Genomic DNA, 14850 nt, shown 5'->3' on the forward strand with positions numbered 1-14850 from the left:
GATATTCAAATGATAATTTCTTAATTGAAAAACACTTCTAAAAACAATTAAGAACAAAATTCTATGCGTATGGGACATGTTACCTCTTAAGAATCAGTGCTTTGTCAACTGCAGCAACTTGATCAGATTTGGATAAACATAGTTCGACCGCCTCAGCCGCGACCATGAACGCAAACACGCATGCGCCATTTGGACCGAACTGTTCTCAAAATAGGATCGACGGACATGAATCATGCCACAGATATTTTTTCCTCTGTTTATTTCCCCGGCGTTTGAACAGCACAGATACAAGAAGACAGAAAATTACTTTTAAGTAATCTAAATCGATATGCTAATCATAATTTATAATTAGCTGCTTTATTACATTGTATTTAATTTTGTGCTTTTATTTATTTATATATTTTTAAAAATACAAGTGTTTTCCAAATTTGTTTTGCTATATATACATTATTTTATAATAAAACTTTAAGTAAATTTTATTGTAACATAATTATAATTATAACTATTCAATTGTAATGTTTTATTGTATGATTTTTATTGTTATATTATCATTACAATGAATTCTAGTATTTTAATTATCATTATAATTAATAATAATATTTATACGATAATCAGTAATTATTATAATTATACTATAATGCATAAGTTAGCTAAATTCTCCATTCTCAGCTTCCATGTCCGAAAATGAAATCACATTTTTTTTGTAATTTCTCTCACCACTGTGAAACGCCTTGTTTTCATCAACTGAATCTGTTTTAAAGATAAAAACAAGCTATCACTAGCTCTCACATAAAAGACCACAATATTGGAAAATATCAAGTTAAAATCAGCTACTCTCTAGGTTAATCCCACTTAAATGGGGTGAAAAACCTATTGACTGAGGCCCACCAGTAACCGAGCGATAGAATCGCTAAACTCTGGTAGTTCGATCCGAAGTTCAAATCCCGCGAACGGGCTGGCTGCATGGGCGTTTTCGTTTTTTTCCACATGTGCGACGTGCATAGGAGCCACTTCTTTTTAGAAAACACTCCACAAAAGCGTCCCTTGCCTTAGGCAGATAACCATGAGTCCTTTGCCTTAATCAAATAAACGAAACCAAAACCTCTCGACCAGTTTCCCTATTTTTACTACAAAAAGTATACTTCCGTTAAGGAACGAATTAGAAAAAAATGCCTTTTCTAAAGAATACACTTCCATGATTTGTAAAATGCTTGCCTTTCTTTAAAGTAAGCTTTGAAATATGAATTGTTTATGTAAATTCATAAATTATTAAAAAAAGTTTCAGCATTCTTTCTGGGCTGCAAACTAATGCGATTCTTATCACTTATCTGTACGAATATAGTATATACATATATATATAAAATTCAAAGGCGCAAAATCATGGACCTTTATAAGAAGACCTTTCTTATAAGGTCCATGCGTGAAATATAATGACGATAGCCATCACTCGATGACATGGAGACTTTGCCTCTCTCGGTCCTATAAGTTTCATCTTTTCGGCTAAGAGAACACCTTCACGTGGCCTTTTACCTCGTGACACGTAACTAACGCCCCTTTAGAACTATTTTATATGTTTTGGCAAAATGCCAGCGAAGGTTGCGTTTAAGACGGTCGAACTATATTTTATGAAAATGTATAGCAGGTGCTGTGAAATTATTACAAGATTACAGTGAAATTATTACAAGATTTCTCTAATACCATGTAATTCGTATGTAATATACACTGCTGTAAGAAATTAAGATAATTATGTTTGATCTACGATCTCCAGAACTACTGGACAGATTTTTATAAAATTTTTTGGTGTGAACATAGGTTGATATAATGCAAACAAAATAAACATTCAACAGTTATAATAGACACACATGTTCTAGTTTAACACTCATGGGAGTCTGTAGGTCTGAAACAGCGGTTGCAGAAGACACAAAAGAAATTTGTTAATAGGGACTATGGCCATACAGGCTATACAGCCAGGCTCTTACAGCCATACAGGCCTCGCAGCGTGATGTCATACTGGAAATAAGGCAGTTTATAAGTGCCTGTGGCAATTGGTCCTACGCATTCAGCCACTCGGTTTTCAGTTTCTGGATGGTTCTCGGAGGGGGTTGCGAGTCTCATTTGCCCTCCCTATAGCGTCCCAGACATGCTCTATAGGGTTGAGGTCTGGAGACTTAACTGGCCAATCCATCCAGCGAATATCCTCACTCTCGAGAAATTCGTCGACCAGAAGAGCTCTATGTGGCCTCGCGTTATTTCACTGTAATCTTGTAATAATTTCACAGCACCTGCTATACATTTTCATAAAATATAGTTCGACCGTCTTAAACGCAACCTTCGCTGGCATTTTGCCAAAACATATAAAATAGTTCTAAAGGGGCGTTAGTTACGTGTCACGAGGTAAAAGGCCACGTGAAGGTGTTCTCTTAGCCGAAAAGATGAAACTTATAGGACCGAGAGAGGCAAAGTCTCCATGTCATCGAGTGATGCTATCGTCATTATATTTCACGCATGGACCTTATAAGAAAGGTCTTCTTATAAAGGTCCATGATTTTGCGCCTTTGAATTTTATATATATATGTATATACTCGTCCTGTTAGGGCCTCTGTCAAAGACGTGGAGAGGTGTGCGGCTATGCAACATTATGCCTGCCGCGACCATTACACCGCCACCGCCATAATTGTTGATTTCGCGGACATTGGAGGGTAGGTAGCGGGTCCCTGGTTCTCTCCATATGAAAGTACGGGCGAGAATCGGTGTTTAAGCTAAAACAGGACTCGTCGGTGAACACAGCGATCTGCCATTGCTCCGTACTCCAAACACTATGCTGCCTGCACCATGCTAATCGGACTCTCCTGTCCGTAGACGTGAGCGGGACGCAAACAGCCGGCAAACAACTCTCTCTCATTCAGTCTTTTGGAAATAGTCACCCTTGTTACATGGGTTCCTGTGGCTGCATACAAGTCCCGATAGAGCTGAGAAGCTCTAGCCCCTCTGTTACGCCTCGCTAAAATGGACAAATAGCGATCTTCTCTGGCCATCGTGGCTCTTGGACGACCATGCCCAGGCTTTCTCTCGATGGATCCAGTATCCTGAAACTGTTTCCATAAGTTACACACGAAACTGGGCGTTAAATTAAACTTCTCTGCATATCTGGACTTGCAATTGGCCTGCCTCTAGCCTCCGCACAATTCATCACCTCATTCCATTATCTAAGCGTTGGTGGTTACTCATTTTTACTATTCCGATGTGAATTAACCGATTGCTGCAAGATGACACCAAGAAATTCGTCGAAGTGTGCTAGCGAACGCAATTCGTCTTACCCTCCAGGAGCTTATAAAAGCCTGTTTTTCTGCTGGCTTCGCTTACATACACGTGTACGCTTACGTATTTGCCGTACAAGATTTGCATTTTTATCTAGAAGCAGTGATTTGTCCTTCAGTTCAGTTCTTTTCATGCAATTCTATAAAATGTGCAAATTCTCTTAATTTATTTCACCAGTGTAGAATTGTTCGTTTTTTCTTTGCGCTTGTTAAAGTATGCGTTTTGATATGAGATGCAAACAAGATCCAGTTCTGTAGAGGCGATCCGTGTAAAGTTAGGTCATCAGGTCTATTACAAGGGCTTTTGTGCTGAGGAAGAACTTTAAAGACGTTCTACTTCAATATTTTATTAGTACTGTAAACCTCAAGGATTTCCTTCTTCTGATGCACATGAAAATCAATCTCATGTTAATTAAATGAGTAACTATGGCTCTTCTAAAACAGTATCAATCATTTTATTAACGCTGTATGGCATGATGATATTACTTTTCAAAATCTAAAAGAAATCGCTATTCCGTCGCTGTTGGTACAAGATACAAAAAGTTAAGTTTTTCTTGACGTTGATGCTGAGGTAATTTAAATGGCTGCATTTCTCTCTCAGTCAAAACAGTCTGGACTTTTTAATTCTCTCATATCCTTGTTTTTTTATATGTGAGTCGAAATCGCATCAGTAACCGCAGTTAAATGTGCCAGACGACATTGAACCTTGAAAAACGCCAATTTTGTCCATCAGCCGTTCGTTACAAGACGGAAATAAAAACTAGTATTAATCCTGTCTTGTCCAGGATGGAGTCGTTGATTTTAATAGTGTTGAATTAAGCTTTTCCCGGGGTCAGATTTTCATAAATAATTGCGAGAAGTTACGAATTATTCAGTTACTTCAATCCGAGTGATCAGTCGCACAAACGACAAGTGCGCTTTGCACTGTGCTTTTTGATATTCATGAAAGATATCTTAAGAAATATTTAACATCATATTTTGGGAAGGGAGCAGTTCTTGAAGTTCTAGTGCTTGAAAAGTACAGTGGTTCTAATATAGCATTTTGTTTTTTAATCATGTAAAACTCTGAGTCAATATATTCGATTTGAACGTCCAGTCGACACATTTATATTTCAGAAAGGCACTTGTTGGAATAAAAGATTTATAATATTTCGGAGAGTTATTTTTTTTCTTTCATTATTACTGTTTACTTGAATCGTGTGAATCGTGTTGGTAATTTGCTATTAAAATTAGTATCTGAGCATCATTTAGCCCTTTATATTGAAACTGAATTTTGATATCTGCTTATATAGGTCACAAATGTCCACATTTTGCAATTTATTATTTATTCCAAAATGAAACAGGTGAGCTACACCAGTTTCCTAAAGCCCGTTTTATTTCTTCGCACAATAAACTTTAAAATAAAAATTAACAAAAAATATTCAAAAACTGCGATACTGTAAACTGCGATAATGTAACTGTTATACTGTAATTTAGACTCGTTTTTTCGTGGATGATAGAGATGCAGTAAGGAATAAGTACTCTAAATAAATTTTACATTTGTTTCTCCAATACAATGCAAACTGACAATATTTGTTTTATCAACAATTTTGAAAATGTAACTGTTTCGTGTTTTAGTATTGACAAATAATTTTAATAATAATAAGAATTTTTTATGATTATTTATAGAGTTTGACTTTCTTTGGTAGCATAAAGTAGCATCAAACTCTTAATAGATTTGGAGTGAATTATCGCTATCGCTGAAGTTAACGACAGAGACCTGAGAAGATTAAAGTCGCCTTAAAGGTCCATTTACACTAGCGGAACTTTGAGCCTAAGAAACGAAGGCGAATTTGAAGACTCGTTTGAGAGCTTTTTAACAGCAATTTTTTAGTATTATGAGGGAATATTTAACTCTTAAACTCTTGAATAATGTTATAAGTTAGGCTGTTTATTTAAATGTGTACATATTCAGTTTCAGTTTAAAAAAAAAAGAGTAACATTTTCGCCATTTAGTGAAGCTAGCAACTTCCGCGTGCATTTCTTAGGCTCAAAGTTCCGCTAGTGTAAATGGGCCTTTAGACTTTAACATAAACGTGCGACTCGTACTTAAAAAAAGGCTACCACTTGTAGCGGTGAAAGTAAAGTAATAGTCAAATTTAAATTAAAATGTAGGCTAGTTAGTCAAGGACTAAACAAATAATTTAAATCGAAGTTGGCTCAAAACTCTAACCGGCATACAGTACATGATGGCAGCTATAAGGCAAAACCGAATAATTCCAATCTTATCAGAGCCAAGGAAACCTAATAACGTGGCCTCGAGAGGCACAAACACGCTCTATCTTACAATCCGAAACCCTCGAATTAAATACTGTCTAACACATTTACATTTCTGGTAAGGAAACGGAAAGGAGACGTTATAGTAAAGATCTAAACCATGATAACTGATTAATTAAAATAATAATAACAACTTTGTAAGTAATCGATATCAATTCTACTGATATATAAAATTTACATCCTCCCGGGGAGGGGGGGGGAAATTTAAAAAAAAAAGTATTTTTCCATTGAGGAAAAAAATTAAAAATATAAAACAAGTGTATTCTCATTTTACTCGGAATACAATGGGTTGCTATTATTTTGTGAGAAAGAGCAAATGTTTTAATAACACGTTTTTGGAATACATTAAAACTATTTATATATATGTAATTTTAGAATATATTTTTGGGAGAATGAGATTATATATTCAGCAACTGCGGTTTTAAAAAGTAAATTACGAAATTGTTTATTTATTCAAGTATGTTAATTTTTTACTAAAAGCTAATGATATTACCGTCATTGGCTGCTTCTTTGTCGTGGTTAATAATACCAACATAGCAATAAAACATTTTTTTTTAAATTTTTTCCTTTTCTTTTTCCTGGGTTACTTGACAGGTACGCAACATGAACGATTCCTATTGGATTCTAGGTGATTGTAAATAACTTAAGGTTGCTAGTTAAGGAAACCATTTCGTTTGAATCTGCACTGCTTACTGATCGCAATTTGTTACAAACCCTGCACTTTGGAAGAGAGGGGGTGACGTGTATTACCTATAATGGTTATATTTACTGGATTACTTTGACTTTAATGAGTCTTACCTCATGCCGTGCGGTGACTTTCGACGTCATTAGAAATCTTTATTGTAATCTTTTGTAAATCTTATTAGCTCTCAAGCCCGTTCAACAGGGTCAGTCGAACACCAGTTGCGTTCTGAGAGGAAATGTTTGCTACAGTTTGTACCGCCATTGTCGCCATTTTTGGTCTAAGCTTGGTTAGGTGTTCGTGCTCTTGAGTAGCCACTTCATTTGGCGTATTGAAGCATTCAAGAACGTGTTAACGTATTCACAACCGAGATTATTGGAAGGAAGGCAGAAAAAAGTGCTCTTATATTTTAAATTCGTTTGCCCAATTTCCGAAAATAATAATTGTGTGTTGGAAGGAAATATAATATAATAGTGTTCTAGTTTAATTACGTAACGATATTTTTTTAAGTAGTCATGTGTTAACTGATCATGTCCTGATTTTTTAAACGATGTTAACAATTTTCGATCTCCTGTTGGCAACGCGTTCTGAACTACCAATACTTTTGCCATTTTTCTGCCTTCATGTCTAGAACGCATCTACGGGATGATTCGCTATCGTGTGTAGAAACTTGTGGGAGGGGTAGGTTACTCAAAGACGATTCGAAATCGGATAACAGTGCAGGCGCAGTCGGAAACGCAATTATCATTTTCAAGTGCGCCAAGAACATGAGAAATGAAAAAGCAACACATATGGGAAGAACATTATTTTATTCATCCAAATGTAACTGTTTGGATATTAAGATACAGTGTTCGAAATTTCAGCCATCAACTACGACAGAAATCTGACATCAGCGCCACGTGGATATACTACCGATTTAACGATCCTCATTTCTGCCACGGTTGTTATTGCCATTTTTGCCACTGCATGGCCATGGCTATGTCTTCGATCATCGCATCATGTCTTCGATTTCAGGGTTCTGTGCCATTTGTCCCCGACTCGTGACACATCTCTTGGAGGAAACCGTTTCACATAATCTTTAATGCGGTATTGCAAACGTCTGGTGGTTCTGAATGCATAGGGCAGCGCGTCTTATATATTCTTAACGCGTAGGGTAACGCTCCTTATATAAGCACAAATGTGTTTTTTTGGATGTATCATTTCTTGTAACAGTCTTCATTCGTCTTTCTTTATAATATCACGAAAGTATATCTTGTCCAACGTTTAAAATCATGGATTACTGTAGACGCTGTCTGGCCAACTATTTGAAAGCTTTTCAGATTAGTTTCTCCTTTTTGGCATTTGGTCAATTCCGATGAGAAGGTGAGTGATTTAAAGGATGCAGGAACAAATCCCAAAATCAGTCGAATCTTCCTGCGGAAAGTAACCTTCTAGGATCTTAGGAGAAGGTAGAGCTAGGGGAGTGGGCAGGAAAGTAGAATTCTTAATCAGAATATTATTTTTTAGTTAATCCTACAGAATATGAGAGACAGGGGTAAAACTGAATTTATTTTTTAATTATTTAAACATCATTTGAAGAAAACATCTTCATGATGTTTATTATTTCATTTTGCATTTCCGCGTCCTGGCAATAATTCTGTCTCTTGAGGAAAATATTTGCTGCTAGTGTGTTTACAAGCGGCCTAGTGAAATAAAAGTGCCCAGATGCATTTTGAATAATTAAATCTTTCCTTTATTAAATAAGTGTATAAGACAGAATATGGTATTCATTTATGATGAAGTAATATTATAAAGCATTAAAGTATTTCTCTCGTCATTTTAGCATGCCTTCGTGGTGTAATGGTCAACACTGTCGGCGCGTATTCGAGAGGTCCGTGGTTGGAGTCCCGGCGAGGGCATTGCTCATTTTTCATCTCTCCTACTCTCAAAAAATACCTAATGTCTCTTCATTAACATGGCAAATTTTTCTAGCATTTAGATTCCCCATTTTGAACAGCTGATTTTAAATGTAATATTGTATGTTCTGAAGCCTAAATTTCTTGTACAATAATTCTTAAACAAATTAGATGTGTTGTGGCTGTTTAGTATAAAATTATTTCGGGTATTAAACTGAAATCTGTACGCGACCTGATTGCGATTTCTTTTTTATTTCGTGATTTTGAAGTTTTTTAATTTTTTTAATATTTTGTAAATTTTTGAAATTTTAATGGGTAAATTCTTCAAGAATTGTAATCTGAAGTTCTAAATCGTAATTTTTTAAAAAAATTTTCCTTGAATTTTTCTGTTTGTTTCCTTTATCTAACCTTATCTTAGGATGCTTTTGTAGCATTGAAAATTTATTGGCCTTCTTTAATATATCATCTTGAAAATTATTGCTTTTCGTTTTGTCTTATATAGTATTTTAGTATCGCAAGAATAAAACAGGGAATTGATTTGCACTTTGTGCCTGAATTTTTCTGAGCTTTGAAGGTGTGGTTGCCATCTGTAATTTGACAAGCAATAAAGAATAATAGATGGATATTCTGCAAAAGAAAAGTTTGATGGAGGGAGGGGCTTTTAAAAATTAAGTTTTTAAAATTTATTTTATAAAATATACAAAGATGCTAAATAAGTTTTTATGTTTTTGATATGAAACTTTCGAATGCTCCTTAATTGCATTGGCTATAGGGTCATGGTAAGAAACTGATAATTTTTCATCGTAATTTTAAAATTGTCGCCCTTTATACATTTCATTTTCAAAATATAAGTGTTATGTATTTTCGTGCAGTTTTATGAAGTCTTGTATGGTCTGGCTTCTTGTATGTTTCTGTGGTTTTTCCCATTACGTTAAAATGAGCCAGTTTCCTCAGAAAGTTCTCCAAGAAGGCATTTCTCACCTTTTAAGATAACATTGAAGAATTAAACATTTCCATCATTAACCAATTTTAGTTGACGCTTTTTAGGAGCTGTTATGGGACAAATATAAAAACTCATGATTATATTTTTAGTACGTATCATAATATAAAAACTTTTAACATTTAAAGTTTTTTCCATATATTCTTAATCAATATATTTGATTTAAAAAGATACCATAATTTCGGGCTGATATTAGTTTACGTGTCATTACTTTTAAAACGCTAGTTAAGATCCGATTATTCTAAAATAGCATTTTTTTGCTGAAATCTTTTAGAAAATTTACAAATAATTTTACGGTAGAAATTTTGACATAAGTTGTAATTTGACATATTATCAAGAACTGGTATATTTGAAAAAAAATTTTTTTTAGAACTTGAATAGTTAATGGCAAAAATGGAGAAGCATTAATTTAGAAAAGATGCTTTTAATACTTGTCATATGTAGATGATACTTGAAAGAAAATAGTGTTTTGTCAGGAGTATGTTTTCCATTAACGTTGCGGTTCCAAAGATGGCGCCTTTTGTGGTTTGGCATCTCGATTGCAATTTAGTCACAGTCGGCGGTTTCTGTCAAATATGCCAGTGCTCGTGCGTTACGAATGAACTACTCCGCATCTAAGCTTGGTTCAATTCGGATGGCTTTCTCTTTTATGCTACTTCGTAATTATAACAATGTCTTTATTTCCGCATTTAATGTTAATTAGTACGTGATTTGCACTGTCATTTCCGATGCAGTTCAGCTGCTGATAAGAAAAGGCTAATGATTTCTGTTTTTTCTTACTCAAAACTTAATTAGACATGGTGATCTTGTGATTTGTGCCAGTCTGTTGTCAGTTCTTAACATTCTGAGGGGCGTCGAATTGAATTCGGGTAGTTGTACATTGCCTTGAAAGATTATTGGATTGTGGAAAGAAAAGAAAGATTCTGTGATATGTGCTAAATCGTTAGTTGTTTGCTATCTAGTATATCTGTGCTCACCACGCTTCAAACAGCCGAGTTCAATCAAACCAGTGGGAAATGTACTTTATAGATAGCAACTTTGTTGTGCATCATTGAAATGTATGTTTCATTTGTGAATGCCTATATCTGTTGCAGATTTGGTGATTTTTACATTAAGCTGTAGGATAATGCATAACATTACTGGCATGAAAGAATTTGATATGCATTATTTCTTGAATGTGGGTTGTTTGCTGTAGCTTATGACGCTGCTGTTACAGCTACTGCTTGCTCATAAAAAAGTTAAGGTTCTTGGAATACCAAAGCTTCTACTATTTTTTTCATCTGTGAAGTAAACCACTTACTTTTGAAAGATATACAGTACTAAGAATTTCTAAAATTGAAAGTTTTGTGTGCATTCTTTTTATTATTCCAAAGTGCTAAACCGTTTCTTATTGTTTATTTGTCTTACGCATTTCTCTCTGTCGAAGAAAATGAACATATCATCGTACCTCTCTCGGTGGGCATGCTGTGCTGAAGGTTCGTTTTATGTTGACTAAAAGAAAGTTGTAATTGCTATACTCTAAATTTGAACGTGTTCATTTCATCTGCTAATTGTAGATAAGCTTACCTAATGCGAGGAGAAAGTTCGTAAACAAAGATTTAACTCAGTACAGTATATACAAGCATACTGTTATTACAAATCTGTAATAAGGATATACTCTTGATGTCAATGTTTGTGAAAATATTCAAATACTTTTTGAATATAATAGTAATATAGACTTTATTGTTAAAGGTTTTAATTGTATATCTGGATTCAAATTAAGGAGACTTATTAAACAGGCTGAATGTGTAACATTATATTTGGGCTAATTTTTCAAAGACGAAAATGTTAAATCAAAAGAGTATTTAATTTCTTGTTGTTAGGTTAACTTAGAAAAAAGTGCGCATCACAGCTTTTTGCTGAATAATCTATTCCAGGTAGCGTTAATTATGAAAACAGTAACTGAGTAATAGGATTGATACGTCTTTCAAAAATAGTAATGGACTTGAATTACTTAGACAAATACTTTTTTTTTTTTTTTTTTTAGCATAGATAATATCTGTCTGTTGAAACAACTTTGCTTAATAGTAATTTATGATATACGTAGTGATTATTATTTATAAGCGTAAGCATAAAAGACAAGCTAAACAAAGCGGTGACCAATTTTTAAGAGAACGATGGTATGAGAATTTTGAATTATCGAAACAAAGTTTCGCGCGTCCCTCCTTGAAGGTTAAATTCAGCTGTTGTGAAGAACTTCCTGCCATGCTTATACCTTTTCCTTGTTTGTAATAATGTTACAATCATTAAAGAAAGGTTAGAAGAGATAATAGTTGTAACGAAAAGCAAATTATCCTGTCTGTTGACATCATCTCATAAAAAAGTGAAAGCCAGCCTCGTGACTGTGACATTTTTCAATGCGAAAAAGTAGAAGTTTTGCATGCTGCGCATTATGTATGCAGATATAATTTGTCTGTGAAAATGTTCTGAATATTTCAAGTCTGTAGTTTCGTTTGCGTGACAGTACCGCAAGCTATATCTCAAAATGCTTCGCTTTACGCGCGTATTTGCTGACCAATCATACGAGGAGATCCCTACTAGTCATCGAAGAACCAATGGGAAAACTGAACCAAGTGGTAGCATATGCATGGTAGACGGGACAAGTATTTTTGTTGGCGATCCTCACTTGATGAATTATGTAAGTACTACGAATACTCAGCTTTTTTTCTCCCCTAGTTACACTGAATACACATTTCTGACTGTGTTCCATTTATTCTTGTTAGAATCTTTTGTAGTGTTCTCGTATTTTGCATGCTGTGTGGAAAAATATAAATTGTCAGTTGTGAATTAGATTGAAGTTAGCTTTTTAAGTGTTAAAGTAATGTTCTAAGCTTATTTTTATACTGTATGCATTGTTATCTCTCGATGGCAAAATGTTTTTCTGGCAATTTTCGTGTCTCGATTTGCAACAACTCGATTCACAGTAGAGTAATTGTAATTACTCTTTACATGCAAAGGGAAATTGTAGATAATCTATTATGAACTCGTAGTAAATCGAAATTTTTTACTGAGTAATGGCTGCCTAGTATATACTTTGATTCCTACAGTGACAAATTAATTTTTGCATGTTTTTGTGTACTACAAAATTATAATTTTTGTTAATATGAAGAAAGTCTTTTTTTTTTTTTTTTTTTTTTTTCTTTCTTTAAATTTTATTTTTGATTTGTGCGTATGTGTGTTCATTAGGGTAATAATTTTGCTTTTCATCTGTATTGAGATATCCTTGATACAAGTGTTTTTGTGTGAAAAGCAAATAACAAAGGGTTGTGAAATTTTATATATCTTAAAGAATTAAAAAAATTAAATAATAAATAATTAATGTTTAAATATAAATTATTAATGCTATTAAAATGTTCGCCATATTGAATTCTCTATAAAATTATTTTTTATTCATTTCCATATTGCATACTTATGTGACACATAGATACACATAACACACATAAACAATACTGTCGATGAGATCAGTGAAAGTGAAAAATTATTGTCTTTTTATAATACGCTAGCAGGGGCGTAGCTCAAGGGGGGCATCTGTCCCCGGGCGCAGAATCCAAGGGCGCCAAACTGATGTTAGACATTTTAGAATTAAATGTTTTCCATCCTTGGCAAGCAGTAGGGGGCGCGAAATCTTCAGTTGTCCCTGGGCGCTGAAAACCCTAGCTACGACTCTGTATGCTAGGTACTGATAACTTGGTTAAAGCACAAAAGCAAATTACAGGAGACCGAAAGTAGGAGCTGAGAGCAAACTGGGTATAAAAATGTAACTGTTAAAAAACTAAATGTAATTTCCTGTTAGCTAACCTTTTAATACTCGTTATGGTTTAAGTGCGAAGAACTAATAAATAAAGTTAGCACACGAAATGTTAAAACGAAAAAGGCCCTTTTGGCGTAATACAAAATCTGAAAGTTTTCAGATTTTTTTTTTTTTTTTTAAACATTGTGCTTCTTCTATTTTAATCTTTCTTTCTATTGAAGTTCTTCATAAAGATATTTCTCCTAGTAATATTAAACTTTACCAAAATCATCCAAGCAACCTTGCTTCTGCTTAAGATCATCTTATAGTTCTGGAAGTGCATTTGTTTTAGATGGGAACCTGCTTTCCATAAGCTATCTCATGTATTAAAAAAAAATATCTGTGCCAAAATTCCCAGGAAATATACTCATGTTTGTGAGTAAGCACCACACACAACAAGCACTGTGATAGTCTTGCTTCATTTTTCTAATATATGATTTTAATCTTGATACATGGTAATTAGGTACTATCATTAAGGTACCCCACCTTGCTGCACCTGGCATTTCAAACATTCATTGTTACTATGCATCTGGTACCGGACCAAAAAGGAATTACTATTGCTAGTCTCGACGTGGGTGAATGGGATGTTTGGCAGTGTATTTCGTGACATTTATCGCATTTTGGTAAATGCGATGGGGCACCTGGCACAGTGGGAACAATATAGTATTTGAAGTAACCTTCGTATTTCTTAATAAAAGCTGCTCTAAATTATTAAAAATTTTTTAAGACGGCGAAATAAATGTAATAAATAATTAAAATGTAACAGATGGAAGTATACAAATGGTGCATATTTACTTCTTTGAAATAGCAAAGAATTAAGAGCGAATACTTTTAAATAGTTCGAAGAAGTGTGTCTACTGTGAATAACGATAACATATCGTTGACTCGATCAGACTTAAGATCTCTCATTTATCTTCCATGTTATAAAAACGCATGACGAAATGATTCATTTAAAAGCAATTTTATTATATTTTGCAGTATATAGTAACATAGTCTTAAATAAAACAGTTTTTTTAAACATCCTATTAAAGCGATGGTCAACCAGCGGCATGCGTTCCACAGTGTCGCACGGCGGAGTTTTAACAGTGGCACGTGAAGATTTATTGAAAAATTAAAAGGTTTGAAAAATAATAATAGCGTGTGTAATAATCTCCGTCGATAGCTATACACATAAAACACATTAGAATAAATATAATAATTCAATTTCTCTGCAATTGTTAATTGTTACCTAACTGAAATCCAAATCGAAATTGTTGATCTACAGCAGCACACTGCTCTGAAAAGGAAATATAAGGAATTTATTTCAACTGCAAATGATATAAATTACATTGAATTATGAAAATTTGTACCAAGAAGCAATTTTCCAAATTTACACGATTTGGCTGTCAGGTATTGTTATAGGTTTGGATCAACATATGTTTGTGAACAAATGTTTTCTTTTGTGAACATAATAAAATCAAAATATCGTTCAAGATTAACTGATATGCACCTGAAACACCTAATTTTATCAGCATCTTCAAGAACTAATCCTAATTTCGATAACTTGGTAGTAAGAAAAAAAAAAAAAAAAAAAAAAAAAAAAAACTGCATATTGAAAACTACCTTAATTAAGTACTGGCTATTTAATAGTTATTAAGAAGTAAATGTTTCAAACTATTAATTTTTATTTTATACGTAACTTAACTTACTGAACCTTTAAAAATGTTTTTTAAAATTAAAGCTCTCTAGTTTATGCGTTAGTTTTACTTATTATTTTTTAAATGTCCAGCACTCAGACTTGCATAAAAAAATGTGCTATTTGCCTATAAATA

At 33.9% G+C, this 14850-nt stretch overlaps 1 protein-coding gene across 5 annotated transcripts in view; it reads left to right on the forward strand.

Annotated features, from left to right (window-relative positions):
- Positions 1 to 14850, forward strand: part of LOC118189539 (adenosylhomocysteinase-like 1) — a 373963-nt gene that overhangs the window by 131201 nt on the left and 227912 nt on the right. Inside the window, exon 1 of one of the 5 annotated variants that reach the window (XM_085820121.1) lies at positions 11720 to 11887. The exons of the other annotated variants lie outside the window; for them this stretch is intronic. Within the exon in view, the coding sequence (XP_085676247.1) occupies positions 11735 to 11887 (153 nt within the window). The 5' untranslated portion in view covers positions 11720 to 11734. Of the gene's footprint in view, positions 1 to 11719; positions 11888 to 14850 lie in introns of those variants that run through there. 5 annotated transcript variants of the gene reach the window in all.

Source organism: Stegodyphus dumicola, chromosome 7, assembly GCF_044657685.1.
Source record: "Stegodyphus dumicola isolate Sdum_Otavi_A_Nest chromosome 7, ASM4465768v1".
NCBI lineage: Eukaryota > Metazoa > Arthropoda > Arachnida > Araneae > Eresidae > Stegodyphus > Stegodyphus dumicola.